We start from the raw sequence: 18334 nt of genomic DNA, 5'->3' as shown, positions 1-18334 counted from the left end.
GAGAACATATCTCTCTTTAGAATGCAAGTATAAGATATTTTCCCTTGATCCTAGTTGACCCCGGAGTGTCCTGGGGGTCACCCGGAGTAAATGAATGTTTTCAGTCTCACACAGAAGGGCTTCTGCACGATGTTACCAGCAGGGCTGTTGTGCAGAGGACCAGGGGTGGTTCATGCTGGGGAGAAGGGAGCCTGAAGTTGAAGAGCTCTACTCCTTGACTCAGTGTGCCCATCTTTGGCAGCAAGGAAGAGATTACCAGGGGGCTGGCAGGATACAGGTCTTGTCTGGGGTCATACACTGAGACACTGTCAGAGGAAGGTGTTCTCAGGTTTGCCCGTAAGAACTTGTATTCATTCTCTGACGTGTGCCTTTCCGCCCTGCAGCCCGGTGGCTTCACCATTGAGATTAGTAACAACAACAGCACAATGGTGATGACTGGCATGCGGATCCAGATCGGGACCCAGGCCATCGAACGGGCTCCGTCATACATTGAGATCTTCGGCAGAACTATGCAGCTTAACCTGAGTCGCTCGCGCTGGTTCGACTTCCCCTTCACCAGAGAAGAAGCCTTGCAGGCCGATAAGAAACTGAACCTCTTCAGTGAGTCCCCAGCCCCTGGCACAGACTACCCTTCTCGTTGTGACTGCTGACCTAGGGCCACTTCCCTTTTGGCTCTCCAGTATTTTGGGAACTCTGTACTCTACTGATATCTCTGTGGTCTGTACCGGCATGAACCTCTGAGCTTCATTTGAGATGTAAAGATGCAAAGTGACAGGAAAAGGGTGCACTTGAGAACAGGAGGGGTCCCAGGGGAACGGACACCCATAGGGTCGCACTCTGCCTCAGTGCCCACTTCTGCAGGTGTGGGTCAGCCTTGCTGGGGGGCTGCCTGTGTGTTTCTGCAGAGTGGAGGCAAGATTAGCATGTGGCATCACAAGGCTGTCTTAAAGCACAGGTGAGAGCCGTAGGCCCCACGTCTCTGGGAGGTGTTTAGTGGTCCTTGCCTTGTCATGCGGTTGACCCTCAGAGTACAAATCCCCATCTTTCACAAGGCTGGCATCTCTCTCCAGTACTCACTGGCCAGCCCTCTGCTGCTGTGGTGTGGATGACGGCGGTCTGTGCTTTGAACAGAGGAGTGCTCAGCGCTCCCTTGGGGTGGGGATGGGTGGTGTAGCCCCCGATAGCACCAGAGGGTCTGATCCTCACAGCGATGGTTAGCGGCTGTTCTTCCAGTGGTAGGCCCCACGGACTGTGGTCAGTGGAAGTGTGTTTTCATGTATTCAGCATCTGTACAAGACTACGGTGCTGCTGAACTCTTCAGGAGATACGGTTCGTGCGTGACTGACGTGCACGTGATCTGCTACTCTGCCCAGACTTAGTCTGGTCTTTGCTTCGGAGGCCATGGGGTTAGCCCTTCAGAGAACGTGCTCCTTAAGGCCTTCTCTCGCTTATTGTAGTCGGGGCCTCCGTGGATCCGGCAGGAGTCACCATGATTGACGCTGTGAAAATTTACGGCAAAACTAAGGAGCAGTTCGGCTGGCCAGATGAGCCCCCGGAAGAGTTCCCGTCGGCCGCTGTCAGCAGCATCTGCCCTTCGAACCTGAACCAGAGCAATGGCACTGGAGAGAGCGACTCGGCCGCCCCCACTGCGACCAGCGGCACGGTCCTGGAGAGGTACCAGCACTGGCAGGGGCTGGCTACAGTCCTCGCCGGTTCGCACCCTCCCGGCAGAGCTTGCGTCTTGAGAGAGCCAGTCTCCATGCACTGCCCCAAGTCTAGCCTTTGGTTTTCAAGTTTTCACACAACTCGCTGACACTCGCTGTCTCCTTAGTGCAGGCAGAGCCTGGAAGTGTGCCGAGAGCCACCCGACTCCAGTCTCTGGCCGGGGCTTCCGTGTCTTCTCTTAATGCTCAGGTGTCCTATGGAGTAGCCAGAGGATGCTGACTAAGAAGCTTAAGCCAGTATTATGGATTAGGATCCAGTCTTGCTGAAATTATAGGGGGAAATCTTCCCTTTCATTCTAATTCTGTCATTTCTCATCTTTCTCTGCAGCAGCAACTTATGTGGTGGTAACCCTGCTGCCAGAGGTTGGCTACTGCCTCTGTAGCAGAGTTGAGGGCCTCCTGGGCTCCCTCCAGTGGCCTTCTTAAGCACTGCGCTTGGCTTCTTTGCACTAGGTAGCTGCTGGTTTGCCACGGCAGATGAAGTAACTCATGATGTAAGATGTTGAGTTCCTTACATTGTAAGTCATAAGAATAGCCTGGCTTGGAATCACTGCCTCCCACCAGCAGCCTCCCTCTCTCCCCTTTCTCTCTCTTTTTCTCTCTTTGTTCCCCTACCCTATTCTTATATTGTTTGCTTAGGATGTGTTTCCAGGTTTCTCTGAGCTTCACATTTTTTTCCTTTTTTTTCTTTGCTTCTCCCCAAAGTTCTGAAACTGAGTCCCTAACCAAGCTGGACCGGTTAGTATGCCTTCTTTCCTTTCTCTGCACGAGTGAGTGTGTGTCAGAGAGCCGTGCGACCCAAAGTGGCTTGGCGTTGGTCCTGCTTCTGTGGAGAGTCCTCCTGCTTCTTTCTGTCTGGTCATTGCATGGCTGCAGAGCTGTCCGCGGAGCAGCGGGGAATGGGGCGGGGGGGCGGTGCGTGCGCACTTGGTGTTGGCCGCTTCAGGCTTCGTTGGCTCTGTCTTCCTCACCCCGTTCCTCTCTGTGCCCTCTGCAGTGGACGAGAAGGGCGGCCAGGGGCGGTGGGACAGCGGAGAAGTCCTGCCATCTGAAAAGCCTCTGGAGAGCTTATTCCATCCCCCTTCATTTTACGCCTCTGGTCCCTCTTCCCAAGCTCTTTACTGCCTTCCTCTACCCTTGACCTTTCCCTCCAGCTGCCCTTTCAGTCCTTTCCCTTTCTGTCCGAGTCTCCGCAGTCAGAGTGTTGGTCTTCACACTGTGCACACGAACCCCCAGGGTTGGCCCTGGGGCACGTGCTCCGTGGTGCCCTCCTGCAGTTGGGTTTCCTGTTCTTTACCCAAGAGAAAATTGCTCAGGTTTCTCAAGGTGCTTTGAAGTGTCATTAAATGTTGGCAGTTGGCACACTCTTGAAAACACAGTTTGCCCTCTTCCCATGCTTAGGGACTCCTAGGAAGTTCCTTTGTGCCTTACCTAAGAGGTGTAAGTAAAGTATAAGCTACCTTTATCGGTATAAGAAGAAGGCTTTACCTTTCCCCTGGTGTGTGTGTCCCTTTGCCTGCAATCTGTGGGCACCTGAGCTTTGGGCCTCGTCGCATCCAGACTGCTAAGCCCACTTCAGTGGTCCGTGCCATAGGCAGCTGAAGGAGCACGTTTATCCTCTCTGAGGAAGAAGAGCCCTGGCTCGGAATCACGGATTATGAACATGGCCTCAGGTTGGTCTCCGAGCAGGAGCCTGGTTTCTTCTGGCCCACACCACCGGAAACGATGTGCATGGTGCCTGTGGCAGGTCTTCTTGTGCTCCGATTTTGCACTTGGCATTCATTAGCTGTCCCCAGGGTCCTCACGACTCTAGTTTGCACTGGCCAAAGCACAAGGCAGAGAGAAGGGTTGTTGTATTCAGGCCGGCTTTTCTGTCTCCCTAGGCTGGTTGTGAGTTCTTTAGAAGCCCTGGAAAGCTGCTTTGCTGTTGGCCCAATCATCGAAAAGGCAAGTTCATTTTTCAGAGTACACGGGGGGCTTTCTGGAGAACCAGGAAGGCAGTGGAGTCACCAGAGGCCCCGGGGGCTCGCAGCTGAAGAACGTTTATAGCTTCATCTTGATTTGCAGAGGAGCTCCAGAGAAGTCTTCAGCTTAAGGCCTTCTGTCCTACTTTTAGGGGGCCTATAGTGAGAGTGTTTCATAGAATAGGATGAGTGCTAGTAAAAGAACACTGTTCTGGGAGTCATGAACTTGGGCTCAATTTCTGCACCTATATTTTGAGAAGATTATAATTTTTGAAGTTCTTTGTTTGGCTTTTTGCAGTCCACGGAGCACATAACCGTGCTCTGCTAGTCTAGCAGGGAAGAAGCGGGAGGGCAGGGTCAGACAGTGCATTTGGCACAGACTTGGCAGGGTTAGTGGTAGGTGACCCTGCTGTCTGTTGCGTCAGGAGAGAAACAAGAATGCAGCTCAGGAGCTGGCCACCTTGCTGCTGTCCCTGCCAGCCCCTCCCAGTGTCCAGCAGCAGTCCAAGAGCCTTCTGGCCAGCCTGCACACTAGCCGCTCAGCCTATCACAGCCACAAGGTAAGCATTCCCTCTCAGGGATGTTTTCTGAGTACTGACGGGACATCAAGCTAAGTTGGCTTTCCATGTGTGAAGCAGGGGCACAGTAAAGTCAGGTGGGCGAGCATAGCACTGAGATTAGACCCACACAGTTCGAAATGTCTCCTGAGAAGTTAATGGATATTGCTGCACGCTGAGGACAAGCCAGCGGTGGGCTGTGTGTCTGCATTTATTTTTCCTGTCATGTTAACGGGATCAGCAGGATTTATGAAAGAGAAGGGAGGGACATTCGAGTGTGAGTGTCCCCTCCTCACTGGAAGGGAGTGAGGAGGGGGACTCCCTGGGGAGAGCAGAATGGCTGCTCTCCACCGACTGTGGAGCTGCCCTGACTAGCGAGCTTGCCGGTGAGGAGGTCATTGAGTGGTTGCTGGGGAGAGCTGGGGGGGGGGTCTGGGGGAGAGGGTCTCACCTGTAGAAGTTAGCAGGGCTGAAGGGGGTGAGTTAGGCCGGTTTCCGTAGATGGAAAAGACAACAGTTCAGACCCAGACGCCTTGGTTAGCTTCATGCCTCCAGCCCAGAGAACTGGCAAATGCGAGTTAACCTGCTCAGCCTCTCAAGGAGAGACGCTGTCAGGAACAGTCTTTGTATCAGAAGAACGACCCTTTCACTGTAGGAAAGCGGTCTGGGATGTTGCAGTTCTGGAGAATTGAGTGGTTTCTAATTTTCCCATCATACTTTGATACTGATTTCGTGACTTTTAAATTTTTTAAAGTGCCTTTAATATTTTATGTGTTAAGAAGTTTAACTTTGAAGATTTGTTTCAGTTACCGGTGGTAATTAACCTGTTCTCTTGAGGGAGGTAGCCAGTCTGCCAGTCTGCCAGCTCTCCTCTCCTCTCCACTTCAGGGCCCGGCCTTTGCTGTGGTTTATTGCTGTGACCCCTCTGTTACAGGATCAGGCCTTGCTGAGCAAAGCTGTGCAGTGTCTCAACACCTCCAGCAAAGAGGGCAAGGATTTGGACCCTGAGGTCTTCCAGAGGCTGGTGATCACAGCTCGCTCCATTGCCATCATGCGCCCTAACAACCTCGTCCACTTTACGGAGTCAAAGCTGCCCCAGATGGAAACAGGTGAACTTGGCCTATGTGGCCGTGGTCCTGAAATCTGCTAATACACATTCTGCACCCTTTCATCCCCTTGCTGTTCTCACTGGCCTCTGACTGACTGCATGCTCTGGCCAGGGATTTTACCCTCGTGTCTTTGTACCTTGTGGAGGGTTCGTGACATTAAGATCGTACCATTTTAAGTAAATGCTCCTTCCAGTGCTTACTCCTTGGGTTATTTTGGGGTTTATTTAGTGCTCTAGACATCAGTCTAATTTGTCACTATGTCTTACAATCTTCAGGGTAAAGTTAAAGTAACTGTAGGGCCCCAGTTGTTTTAAACTACTAGGGTCGTATCTTTTGCTTTCATGCTGTTCTTTTGTTGGTACGTGTGGTGGCCCTTCTTGGTGCCCAATTCTGTTTCCTCCTGCCCCTCACTTAGTCTGGGCACCACACTCATTTTGCTTTTATCAAATACAGTTCATCGATGGCTTTACAATTCTCTGTCCCTTATGTGCACCCATGTACTGTCGTCATCCGTGCCTCCTAATACTGTGACCCAGGAATCATTCTAGAAAATCTCAGAGGTTCTCCCAGCTTTTAGAAGTTGAACAGTTGAACCACAGACCTCTGAATCTGCTGTGAAGATCCTGAATGCTCCCCCTTCTACTTAATTCTAACACACGATGTTTTCTGTGATATTCCTTTCCCAGACTGTTTTTCTCCTAGATGTGCCTGCTGGAATCTAGGGATAGTTGGCATGTTGATTGGGGCCCCACTTGAAACTCCCTCCCCAGGCAAGCTTCCTTGACCTGAGTTGAACTTGACACAAATTAAATTCCGTTTCTGACTTACCGCCGTTAATAACTTACTTCCTATGTAGAAGGAGTGGAGGAGGGGCGAGAGCCTCAGAAGCAGGCGGAAGGAGATTGCTGCAGTTTCATCGCCCAGCTGGTGAGCCACTTCTGGAAACTTCATGCCTCCAAACCCAAGAACGCTTTCTTGGCACCTGCCTGCCTGCCAGGTATCACGTGGGAAGGGGCCCTCGCATCTTGGTAGCTAGTGAAGCCCAATACAAGTCCTGTCTTTGAACAGACCCAACCCCTAGCCTTTATTCTTCATCGTCCACCTCTTCCAGAATGAGTCGTCAGGGAATAGGAGGCTGGGGGGTCAGTTGTCACTCCGGACACAGGAAGGCAGGGCAGTGGCAGCGCGGGAGCTTTTCTTGTAGCTCTTCATGTCGGGTTGGCTTTTCACATAGGGCGTGTGTGTGTGTGTGTGCCCTTAGTTGCGTTCATAATTATTTCAGGAATCTTTGAGAGAGTGACTGAGAGCCAGTTCACAAGGTAGAAGTTAAGCATCAGCCTTGAGAATCTTGTTCCTAAGCCACCACTGCCTTCGGTGTGACTTCTCACACCATCCTGAGTTTGGGCGGAAGAGCCAGAGCAGAACAGCAACTAGAAAGCAAAGCCACCCCTGGTGCTCACTTGTGTTGGGGGTTTGCTTGGGCAGCAAACCTGAAGGCATGTCAAGGTCGTGTTTGTTGTCACTTAGGGTTTGGGGTCAGTGGGGACATTTAGAGTCTGCCCATCTCTTCACACTTCTCCACCCCGGTTTGATATCCAAGTGAGCAGACAGCCACTTACTTACTGCTATGACACGGGAAATCTGGAAGGGCTTTCGGGGACGGTTTGGGAGATTAGAAGACTAGTAATAAAACAAACCAAATAATGCTGCCAGCCTCTCTCTTGTGTGTGTTTCGTTTGTCTTGCTGTGTGTGCTTTTTGCTTTGTTAGCTTGACCTCTATGTGGCGGTAAGAATTCGTACTTTTGTCTTAGACTCTTAAGAAGGCCGAAGTGTTTCTGTTGTACGTTTCTCCCCTTTAGGCCTAACGCACGTCGAAGCTACCGTCAGCGCTCTGGTGGACATCATCCACGGCTACTGCACGTGCGAGCTGGACTGCATCGGCACCGCGTCCAGGATCTACATGCAGATGCTGCTGTGTCCTGTACGTACCGGCACGCGCGGGGACGTTTTCTGATACGTTCACTGATGCAGCGAAACACTCTTAAAGGGGATAATGGGAATTAAGAGTTTTCAATATCAATAAAAACTTTAAGATTTTATTCATTCCATGGGGGCAAAAAAGGTTTGAAGAGGCGATGGACTTTGTCTGTCTTGTTTCGGGCTGAATACCTGGGGCATATCCTGGTGATTGCTACTTAGTGCTAAGTATTGATTAAAAGGAGTACATGAATGACCACCACTAAGATCTAGTTCTAGTGACTCTGTCACAGATGCCAAGTGTTTGAAGTACTGATTTTAGCACAGAGCTAAGATGAGCCTGATCATCTGATGAGAAGCCAGGACCCCCTGTAGAGAGCCAAGTGGCTTCAGGAGCTCCTGGCCTGCCAGTCTGCCACCGGGGACTGAGATACAAGAATGGAGGTGAATGGGTCTTAGACTCTGCCAGGTCAGGAGATGGGGTTAACTGCTGAGCTTGGTCGGCAGGGTCGCAGGCGAGAGTAGGTAGGTCTTCCATGTGCATGTAAATGATTGACCAAGAGAGGAAAGTGTTTGTAGACAGTTTCATGGATAATATAAAACCTAAGCACGACAGTGTCCTTTCAACCGCAGGATCCCGCTGTGAGTTTCTCCTGTAAACAAGCTCTGATTCGAGTCCTGAGGCCCAGGAACAAGCGGAGACATGTGACATTGCCCTCCTCCCCGCGAAGCAACACTCCAATGGGTAACGTGGGGTCTTGATCCGGGCTCACGTGGTCATGGGGGTGCGGGGGGTCTTGCCCACATTGGCCAAGGGCCCGGAGCCTGTCGTCTGTGTGTCCGTTGTTGTCGCCCTGCCTTGTTCCGCAAAGACTTTCAGGCAGCAGATAAAAATGCATGTGGCAAGTAGGATAAAAACAAAGAAAATGAAAGCCATGGGAAAATAAAGGTACAGTGGCAAAGTGAAGCCCAAGATTAAAAAAAAATCGACATCATGACGTCCTGGGGAGTTGTTACGGAAGATCTCATCTGGACGAAAGCTTCCTCAGAGCCACAGCAAAAATAACCTAAGAGCAACCGTGAAAGTCCCAGTGGCTAAAGAAGAAGACAGCCGTGTTTCAGGGAAAACAGACTTCCTAGCGTGAAAGCTCTGCAGTAAGGTGCACGTCGTTGCCTTTGGTGGGAGCATCCTCAGAGGTCGTGCTGTTGGGCCGCAAATTTCACGAGAGATTTCCCCATGATACACTTGGACACGGGTCAGGGTATAACATTCAACATTTTAGTAAAAGCAGTTCTCAAAGCATCTGAGTATTGACACTACATTGTGTAAATCTCTGGTTAGTTGGTTTGCCTCAGGAGGAAATTTCCAATGAAAGTCACGTGCATAATTTTAAGTTTTCTGTTAGCCACGTTTTAAAGAGTAAAAGGAAGTGTGTTGAAATTAATTTGCTGTGTAAGCCAGCACATACAAATATTTCGGCTTGCAGTCGGTGTAAATGGTTAGTGCAGTGTTTTGCATCTTTAAACCGTGTTTTGTGTAGTCTGCATCTGGCGGGAGGTGCGCGCTAGCGTCATGCCCGGTGGGACCGGTCCCACTGCTGGTGCTGTGCAGCCACATGTATGGTGCCGGGCTAGAGCAGTGCGTGCAGCTTCACGACCTTCCATTTTCCTTGAATATCATTTATCTTGGCTGAGCTTTTCAGGAGTTTGGCAACAGTTAGTGCATCTTCGGTGAGAAGCTAGAGTGCCGACAGTTTGCGTTTCCAATTGAGGCCACGTTCACAGGCTTCCACAGCCCATCTGGTGGGAGGCGGGTTCTCCATCTCCTCACATTAGGGGTCTGACTCCTCTCGTATTAGGAGGCTTCTCCGCCTCAAGCAGGAGCTGGCTGGGCAAGACCTGCATGGTGTCCTCAGCTTGCATCTGATGATTCTCTGTTTCAGTCCTGGTTCTTCTAATGCTTCTGTAGTGTGAAAATCTCACTGGCCCACTTGTTTTGGAAAAAAATAGTAACACTTCAAGCTGCCATGACAGATATTATTAAATTATTTATTTTCCCTGTCTTGTCCAAGGTCTCCTGAGAGTTGGTGGGAGCCCGTGGGCTTACTGGGCTTTGATTTCACTGATTTATGGAAATCCCTTTGTAATCCAAGGTTTCCCCCATTGTGCACCACCCCCCTCCCCAACTTCATCAGCTGGAAAAGGTCTTGTCCTAGGTTGGGGGCAAGCTATCCCTGCCAGCCCATCTTCCTAGACCCTGCCAGGCTAGGTGTAGCACTCTGGAGTTTATCTCTAAGGCACAGGTGCCAGCTGGTAGCTTGTCTGGGTTTTTGTTTCTCTGTGATTGCTCATACCACATGCTGAGAGAGGAAAGATTTTTAAGTATCTTTAGGTGACCGGGGTTTCTTTGACTCAGGAGACAAGGATGATGATGATGATGACGATGCAGATGAGAAAATGCAGTCATCAGGGATCCCGAATGGTGGTCACATCCGTCAGGAAAGCCAGGAACAGAGTGAGGTGGACCATGGAGACTTTGAGATGGTGGTGAGTCTGGAGCTGCAGAGGGGTGTAGGGTCCTCTAACTCTCCTCTAGCTCTTACTCAGCGGACTTCCGGAAGCGCCCACTGACCATGGGACACTGACCGAGCTTCCTCTCTGCAGTCGGAGTCCATGGTCCTGGAGACAGCTGAAAATGTCAACAACGGCAACCCCTCTCCCCTGGAGGCCCTGCTGGCAGGCGCAGAGGGCTTCCCCCCAATGCTGGACATCCCACCGGATGCTGATGACGAGACCATGGTTGAACTAGCGATTGCCCTGAGCCTGCAGCAGGACCAACAAGGTAGAAGGCAAATGCCAGGAGTGTGGCGGCCCGTTGGCCTTGCCCAGGAAAGAGGGTTGGCAGTTACTGATGTGCTGCTCACTTAGCTTGTCCCCAGATTTGGGGAGAGGTTGATCTGGGTGAGAGCTGTTCAGCTGATACAGGTGGAGAGTGAGAGGGACTGGGGGGGCATTTTCAGCGGGAGCCAATCTCTAGTTGCTGTTTGGGCATTTGGATTATCCCCTCCCACGTCTGGTAGATCCCTCCAGCCTGTGTCCAGCCTGAGCTGGAGGGCGTGTTCCACCATTTGTGTGACCAAACCTGGTGGCTGGACAGCACTAGCTGTTAACTCCCTCTAGGCCAGAGGGGGTCACTTGCTGGTGAGTTGAGGTTCCTGAGGGCAGCAGGCGGCCAAAGCAGCGCTGTGGACGGGGTCTGGAGGCGGTGCTGTGCTCACTCTCCACTTGTTCTCCAGGCAGCAGCAGCAGTGCCCTGGGCCTGCAGAGCCTGGGGCTGTCCGGCCAGGCACCCAGCTCTTCCTCACTGGACGCAGGAACCCTCTCTGACACCACAGCATCAGGTAACTGTCCACAGCAAGGAGCATGGCTCAGGACCCCCGGCCCTCAGGCCACGTTTCCTGTGCTGTGGGAGTGTCACGGGCAGCTGCTTTGACAGGCCATTCTGGACTTCCTGCTTCCGCCTTCGCTTTGGAAATACGGGTGTGGAAGGCAACCATGCAGCTTGGTGAGGGTGCTCATGGCTTCGCCTCCTGCACTTTGCATGCCGCCTGGCTTCCGCTCGCTCCCCGAGGGAAGGCCAAGAGAGCAGGCAGCCTGCGGGTTGATCAGCTCTAGGCCTGAATTACGGCTTCCTGGTTCTTTGTCAGAGTGCTGCGCTTTAGAGAGCACTAAAGAAAGACAAGAAATAGAGGTTATACCTTTTAACTCGTTTATCTTCATGTGCAAGTAAAAGTGAAGTTGCAAGGAGCCAAATTAGCTGCAGGTCAGTGTGGCTAACCGTCAGGTATCTGTGAGCTTGGGAGGTAGGGATCTTGTGTATAATTCAAATGCAGAGGAAATTTTCAAACCTCATTTTGTCTTTATTTGCAATCTCTTTCCTAACTTGATGAGAAAAAAAATTTCCTGAGTAGAGAGTTGGACCAAGATAGAAGTTGGGACCTCTGACCCAGCTGCTGGAAAATCTACCCGAGTAATTTAAGGGTTGACTTGGAGATTTTCAGACTGATGCTTCCCTATATTTGTTTCTTCCTTTTGTATTTTCCTTTTGGGGGGTTTTACCCTGGATAGGTAAGAAAGGGAGAAATTGGCTGTCCCCTCTCATCTGCTGCCTTGGCTTTTGCTTTCCTCGGCCCCTTTAGTTGCTGTCATTTCAGGCTTGGAGGTCGCTGTCGTGGCGTGCCAGTTGTGCTCCTGGTGGCTCTGTGGCTGTCTTGGCTTTCCTCCCCATGCGCCTCATCCTGTCTCAGCTCAGCCCTGATCCTGGATGCTGTGGCTGTCTCTGGGGAATTTCCTTGCTTCATTATTAGCATCTGATGAGGATGATTAGGAGGTGTGAAATTTCCCTGATGAGCTCCCCTCTGGACCACCCGATTAAAAAGAAAACAAACAGGTTGCTTAAAGAGCTCGCGTTAGTGATTTCCTGACATAAGCACGAATTGACTGATTACAAAACAAATCTCATTAAAATTGAGTTCTGTGCTTCAAATGGTAATGGCTACTTTCCAGCCTCAGCCAGTGTCACTAACACCTACACAGTGGTGACTACGAAGCCTTTACGTTAGAAAGCAGAATCTCTCTGAACTCTGCCCTGTTCCATGTGAGCAGCGACATAACAGCAAAGGCAAGGCCCAGGGACCTGGGCCCTCACCTCTGAGTGCCGTGTGCAACGCTCTGTGTGTGGTGTTTGTGCCCGCTAGTTATTAACCAGCAAAGCACATCTCTCCCCTTTTCCTTTGACAGCAGGACAGATAAACTGCATTGTGTCCTCCGCACTGTGTGGTTTGATGCTTTCGCCCCAAGGAGGGGTTTTTACCTGTAACAGCTCTCGTTACTCTCTCAGCTCCAGCCTCAGACGACGAGGGCAGCACTGCAGCGACTGACGGTTCCACCCTTCGGACCTCTCCCGCTGACCATGGTGGTAGTGTGGGCTCAGAGAGCGGGGGAAGTGCAGTGGACTCAGTGGCTGGCGAGCACAGTGGTAATGTGGCTTGGGGTCCTGATCTCCTGGGCAGAGGGTGGGGACAAAACAGGAATCTCTGCCTGGGTCCTGGGACTAGTTTTGGCAGCGGAAAGCTTTAGGGACGAGTCCGAAGTCTCGTGGAATTCCTTTGACCTCTCCCCTGGGGTTTCACGTGCTAGGTGATAATGGCCTAGGCTCGGGAGTTTAATACTGAAATAGCTTTCAGGCAGCTTTTACTTATCTGGTAGTGGAAGAAAGCAGTGCCATACCTAATCCCCAATCACGATTAATCTAAAACAATTAGGGTGTGACCTTGAAATCCATCATCTGGTTTTCGCTCCTCTTGTTGGGGGAAGCTATTTTGGGCAATTATTGTTAGTGATCTGATGTGTTAATATAGGAGGTCTTGTCACAGTGTACTGAATGATAGGAGGGGGCTCTGGAATGAGGAAGCGTGACAAAGCGTTTGGGTTTGATCTTGTCAGTCAGTCTGGAGATGAACATTTTTTGTATGGAGTCGATTAAGAGTAAAAGATAACGCCTAGATTCCCCAATTAGCATGTGTTCTCTGGAATGTGAAATGGAAATATATCAGCAGCTGAGACTGAGGTCGTTCCTGTAGGTAGAGATCGTGTTCTGTAGAAGGCCGTGTGGCCGCCCCCTGAGTCATTGGGGTCACCGTGCTATGGGGCCAAAATTGTGCATTCCATCCTCATTTGGCTTCACACAGAAGAAAAAAATTGTAAACTCACCAGTCATCTTTTAACTACTGCTGACTTCAGAGTGCACTGGAGTCCGTCGTGCTCTGGGAGTTGATTTGTGCTTTTTAAACCGTTTCCCTCCAGTATCTGGCCGGAGCAGCGCTTACGGTGATGCCACAGCGGAGGGGCATCCGGCGGGACCAGGAAGTGTCAGCTCTAGCACTGGCGCCATCAGCACCACCACCGGACACCAGGAAGGAGAGGGCTCTGAGGGAGAAGGAGAAGGGGAAGGAGAAGGAGACGTCCACACTAGCAACAGGTCAGGGCCTGGTGGTTCTCAGTCGAGAGGCTTTCCTGTGGGAGAACATTCTAGGAACAGGGTCCATTGCAGGAGGTGGAGTGGGCCCAGCGAGTATATAGAAGCGTGTTGCTAAATTTCCAAACATCTGGGAGGTTTTCTAATTATTTTTCTGTTACTGATTTATAGTTTAATTTACTATGGTTGGAGAACATACTATGTGATTTTAATTCTTTGAAATGGTTTGAGATTCATCATTGCTTCTAAAATGATTTTATATCTTTTTTGGATTTTTTAGTTGTTTTTTAGCAGGGGCAATGTAGGTAACCTAGCCATATTGGTAATGGAAGTCTCCAAAGTGGTTTTAACTTTTTTCCAGGAATAAGTTAAACAATCAAGTGACTTGTTTTAAATATTGTACAATAACTGAGTTGTTTTCACTTAAGTCACAAGAAAAGGAAGCTGCAATTTGTGGTCGTGTTGAACCACTTCGGTATTGTTTCGAGAGTATTGTCGAAGAGTTGGAAAGCCAGTGAGTGATCTGGCATGAGCTCGGTCCAGGTCCAGACCCTGCTCATCTCGTTGACTTTTTCCTTTATCTGTGTCTATTCCTTCACGTGCATGTTCTCCACATCTGAAGATTTGACTCCACCTCAAAGCTTAGGTTTACCCTAGAAGTGCGGAACTGCTGCAGTGGTCCCATCTTGTGCCTCATCCGCTCCTGATCAGCTCCTAGGCGTGCGTGGGCTTCTATGTGTTATAGGCGCTAAAGGACATTTAGCTCCTTTATTCGAGTTCTTTTTAGAATGACAATCATTAGTCAAATAAAACACTGTACTTTCATTCAAACTTTTATTATTTTGAGTTGTAATGTATAGAAGTCACATTTAAAAACATATTGGCATGTGGTGTCTTACACTAAATAGTCCTCAATGTAAAATGAAGACTGATGCACTCTGAAGAGAATCCATTAATTCACTCCGCAAACACGCTCTGAAATCTGTGTAAGACCACGTGTGAGGTGACACTGCCAACCAACCTGTCACCAAGACCCTATTTAATTTCCACATTGGTCCTTCAGAATCAGTGTATTCACCAGGGGTCCAGGGGCACACACTTAGTGTGGAAGCCCAGCTGCATAGCTGCAGGCGAAGAAGGCTTAGGTGGTGGCCACCTGAGTGTAGGAGAGAATTCATGGGTCCAGTACGGGAAGGGGGTGTTGAAATTGAATTTTGCACTGGGAAAAATTGTGGACGAGGTGTGGGAGGAGAGGGTAAAGCCGTGACTGGCTTTCCAAAGGACTTGGGAAGCGTGAGAATGGAAGAGCTGGGTCACCGTGCAACTGGATGATACAGGATTTATAGGTAGGAGAAAGCCAGAAAAGAAGGCCAGGAGGCAGGATCAGGCCATGTGCTGGAAAAGAACCATAGTGCCTACTATGGACGGTTTGGCCTGATTCTGTTGCTGACAATGGCTAGGGCCTGATGGCTTGAGTAATATTTAACTTTCCTGTAGTAGGTTTTCCATACCATTCATTGTATTTTTCAATAGTTTTGCTCCTTTTAAAAGAGTGAGATTTCTCCTATGTTGCTGCTGTAAAGACAGGCATTTATTAACATTTTTTAAATATTAGGATTGTTCCTAAGCAGTAGGAGCCTTGTTTACCTTGGTGGCAGGTGGGAAGGCCTATAGTCACGTGGCAAGTGGTTGTACACTAGCTCAAGTTTCACGTGTTTTTCTTGGCCTTCCAGGCTGCACATGGTCCGTCTGATGCTGCTGGAGAGACTACTGCAAACCTTGCCCCAGTTGCGAAATGTTGGAGGTGTCCGGGCCATCCCGTACATGCAGGTATCTCCCAGTTCACAGGACCGATCGCTTTGTGCTTGGACCACCCTTAAGCATGCTGACATCTCTCTTCCGGAGGCTCTGTGAGGCTTTGGAACTAGGTCATAAAACAGTGGAATGCAATTTTGAACTGTAAGTCACAGCCCTTCATTTTAGAGATGAGAAGCCTGGGGTCAGAGAATTTTTTTTAAAATGTCCCCAATTATCCAGCTAGTTATTGACACAGCCAGTAGCAAAAGTCTGCTCCAGAGATTTTTAGTCCGTAGTGACTCTTCATTGAGGTTAGTATTGGAGTGTGACAGCTGTTCTCCCACTAGCTGCCTTCATCTTGGGCAGAACTGCTTTTAATTCTTAGCAAGCACAATGCCCTATCTCAACCCACTTTGGTTGGGTGTAATGTAGCTTAGTCATTTCGTTTTGCAAACTTTTTGCAAGATACTTTCTGTGATGCCAAGTGTGGTATATATATCAAAAATGGACTCCTCTGACCCTGGGGACTTAAACTTTGGATACCTTGGGGTTTGGAACTTTCTCACGGGCAACCGTGGTCATTGACAGGGAAGTCAGGAAGATTGGGATTTCTTCTGAAACACCTGGTGTTTTGAGTTGTCTCTAGGGAATCGGCCTTCATGTTTCCTCTCTCTGTTGACACCCAGGTCATTCTGATGCTCACTGCAGACCTGGATGGGGAAGATGAGAAAGACAAGGGGGCCCTGGACAACCTGCTCTCCCAGCTTATTGCTGAGTTGGGCATGGATAAAAAGGTAAAATCTGAGTCGTACTGTGTGAAAAGTAGGGGTCGCCTAGGACCAGCTCTCAGCTTTTGTTCCTCTCTTAGAGAATGTCCCCCAGTTTCAGGGGCTGGTCCTCCACAAGGGCTCTAGCTCTGTTGACTCAGCAGAACTGTTCTTAGTGCCTGCTGCAGCCCAGGCATACTTTTGGATCTAGGCATAAAGAGGAACAAGACGAAGTCCCTGCCTGCGTGGGTCCTCTGTAGTTCTGCAAGGTGAAGACAGTGAATTGGTTGTTTCCATCTTAATATGGCCTGTTCAGAGCATCAGGCTTTCAGTAACCCAGGTGTAATCCACGGATTCATGAGCTTGTTTCCTCTCTGGTTCCACCTGAGGAGCACTCAGCACTGAGAGGCTTGAGGGAATCTCGCTCAGAGGATGCCTCCAGCTGAAAAGTCGGTGTGAGCTTCTGGGCTCTGCTTCTGCTTGCAGGACGTCTCCAGGAAGAATGAGCGCAGTGCCCTGAATGAGGTCCATCTGGTGGTGATGAGACTCCTGAGTGTCTTCATGTCCCGGACCAAGTCCGGGTCCAAGTCTTCCGTATGTGAGGTACTTTTGCTTCGAACTTCTGGGTGTGGGGAAGGGGCAGGGGTTGTCTGCTTGGTGCTAGGGCTGAGGGCAGAGGTGACAGTCCTAGGTTAGAGTGAGGCCCTTGTTGCCTGAGGGAAGTTAGGTTCTAAGCTGTTAGCTCTTCAAGAACAGAGCCTCCACCTTTTGCAGAATCCCTTACAAATCCCAGTCTTTGCCAACAATCCCCCCGTTGGCGGGGTTAAAGGGTTTGGACGTTCCATCATTGAAAAGCAGGGGACTGTTCTGCAGGCACGGAATAGCTAAGAGGATTCACACTGTGTATTGCTCTAAGTACAGCAATAAAGCAGAGAGAAAGCGGTGTGTGCGTGGTGGCAAGGAGATTAACACAAAGCAGAGAAGGAGGGCATGGAGGCTGAACTGCGTCCAATCTTAATGAGCTTAGGCGCTGTGGGGTTTGCTGGGATTTGCAAGGCTCTCCTAATGGTTTTATTTACAGCAGCTTTTCTCCTACTTTTTTATTCATGTGATCGCTCGCCCCGTCTTCTTTGGAAGCTGGTTCTATGAGAAGAGCCCCTACTGGGGTGGGGGTGGGTTGCTAAAAAATGCCTCTAGTAGAAAGTTTTCTCTCCTTGAAATGGTCTTCTTTTCTAGTTGCCCAAGGAAAAAGTAAATCCGTCCCCTCCAGGTGGAAAGATCTAGTCCATGCCTCTTGGCCAGTGGTGCCTATGTAGGGAGATTAGCGTTGAGAGCTGTGTTTTGTCCTTGTTTCTTTTCTTCTACCATGTCGTTATTCCAAAGAGTTGGGGCAGTGTTCGAGCTGGTTGGGAAACTTTTAGCTCAAGAGACTGACTAACCCACTTCATGACCACTAACTCCATCGTGAGTGTGTTCCCTCCACCCCAGCACACAGCTGCATTTATAAGCCGTTCTCACCTTCTCCCTCCAGTCGTCTTCCCTCATCTCCAGTGCCACTGCAGCGGCCCTGCTGAGCTCTGGGGCTGTGGACTACTGCTTGCACGTGCTCAAGTCCCTGCTGGAGTACTGGAAGAGCCAACAGAATGATGAGGAGCCTGTGGCTACCAGCCAGCTGCTGAAACCACATACTACTTCCTCCCCACCTGACATGAGCCCATTCTTCCTCCGCCAGTATGTGAAGGTGAGGGCTTTCCCGGACAAGAGCCACTCCTGTCCCTCATCCGGAGCACGCTCAGTGAGTCGAGCTGAAGGAACTGCAGGAGGGAGCCCGCGTTCCCTGGTGGGGTTTACTCTCAGCGCAATTTAATAAATAACCTCCTACTGGGGTCCTGAGTCCTGCCACTTGGTGAACCTGAGGAATTGAGTGGAACGAGACAGTCAAGGTCTTTTCACATTGAGCTCCTGAGAAAAAGATGCCGCGGTACAAGGTCACGTTGTCATTGTGGGTCGCATCCTCATGTATGTCAGATACTCCCCCTGCTGTCATCAGAGGCCCTGTAATGCTCTAGTTTAGAAGATGGGCTTTCTGGTCAGGTGTGTCTGGGAACAAGTGTCTAGAAGTAGTTGTTGGCACTAACCTTGAGGCTTGGAGAAATTCTGTCTGACCTCAGTAAGCCTCAGTTTGAATACCCAGAAAATGGGGATTCGAGAGTACCTGCTGTATAGGGCGGTCGTGTGCATCGAACAAGGTGATGTTTGCAAAGCACAGTGCCTGGCACATACCGCAACTCAGCAAATGTTCGTTGTTACCATTTCTCTGCCTCTGAGTCCATGTGATGGAGCTAAATGGGTCGGACTGGCTCTGCTTCTTCCTGCATACTCAGAACTACTTTGAATAGTG

General features: G+C 50.1%; 1 protein-coding gene across 4 annotated transcripts in view; it reads left to right on the top strand.

Moving 5' to 3' along the window:
• Positions 1–18334, top strand: part of UBR4 (ubiquitin protein ligase E3 component n-recognin 4) — a 118445-nt gene that overhangs the window by 50636 nt on the left and 49475 nt on the right. Inside the window, exons 48-65 of one of the 4 annotated variants that reach the window (XM_053921229.2) lie at positions 384–600; positions 1458–1674; positions 2430–2462; positions 3608–3671; positions 4114–4248; positions 5180–5354; positions 6214–6351; positions 7215–7336; positions 7966–8077; positions 9749–9879; positions 9997–10174; positions 10629–10733; positions 12233–12370; positions 13198–13372; positions 15103–15199; positions 15853–15960; positions 16420–16536; positions 17465–17674. In XM_053921229.2, the coding sequence (XP_053777204.1) occupies positions 384–600; positions 1458–1674; positions 2430–2462; positions 3608–3671; positions 4114–4248; positions 5180–5354; positions 6214–6351; positions 7215–7336; positions 7966–8077; positions 9749–9879; positions 9997–10174; positions 10629–10733; positions 12233–12370; positions 13198–13372; positions 15103–15199; positions 15853–15960; positions 16420–16536; positions 17465–17674 (2472 nt within the window). Of the gene's footprint in view, positions 1–383; positions 601–1457; positions 1675–2429; positions 2463–3607; positions 3672–4113; positions 4249–5179; positions 5355–6210; positions 6352–7214; positions 7337–7965; positions 8078–9748; positions 9880–9996; positions 10175–10628; positions 10734–12232; positions 12371–13197; positions 13373–15102; positions 15200–15852; positions 15961–16419; positions 16537–17464; positions 17675–18334 lie in introns of all 4 variants that reach the window. The other 3 variants (XM_053921230.2, XM_053921228.2, XM_053921231.2) reach the window with 3 other exon arrangements.

The sequence above is a fragment of the Desmodus rotundus genome, chromosome 3 (genome assembly GCF_022682495.2).
Source record: "Desmodus rotundus isolate HL8 chromosome 3, HLdesRot8A.1, whole genome shotgun sequence".
Taxonomy (NCBI): domain Eukaryota; kingdom Metazoa; phylum Chordata; class Mammalia; order Chiroptera; family Phyllostomidae; genus Desmodus; species Desmodus rotundus.
This window is presented reverse-complemented; position numbering and strand designations above follow the sequence as displayed.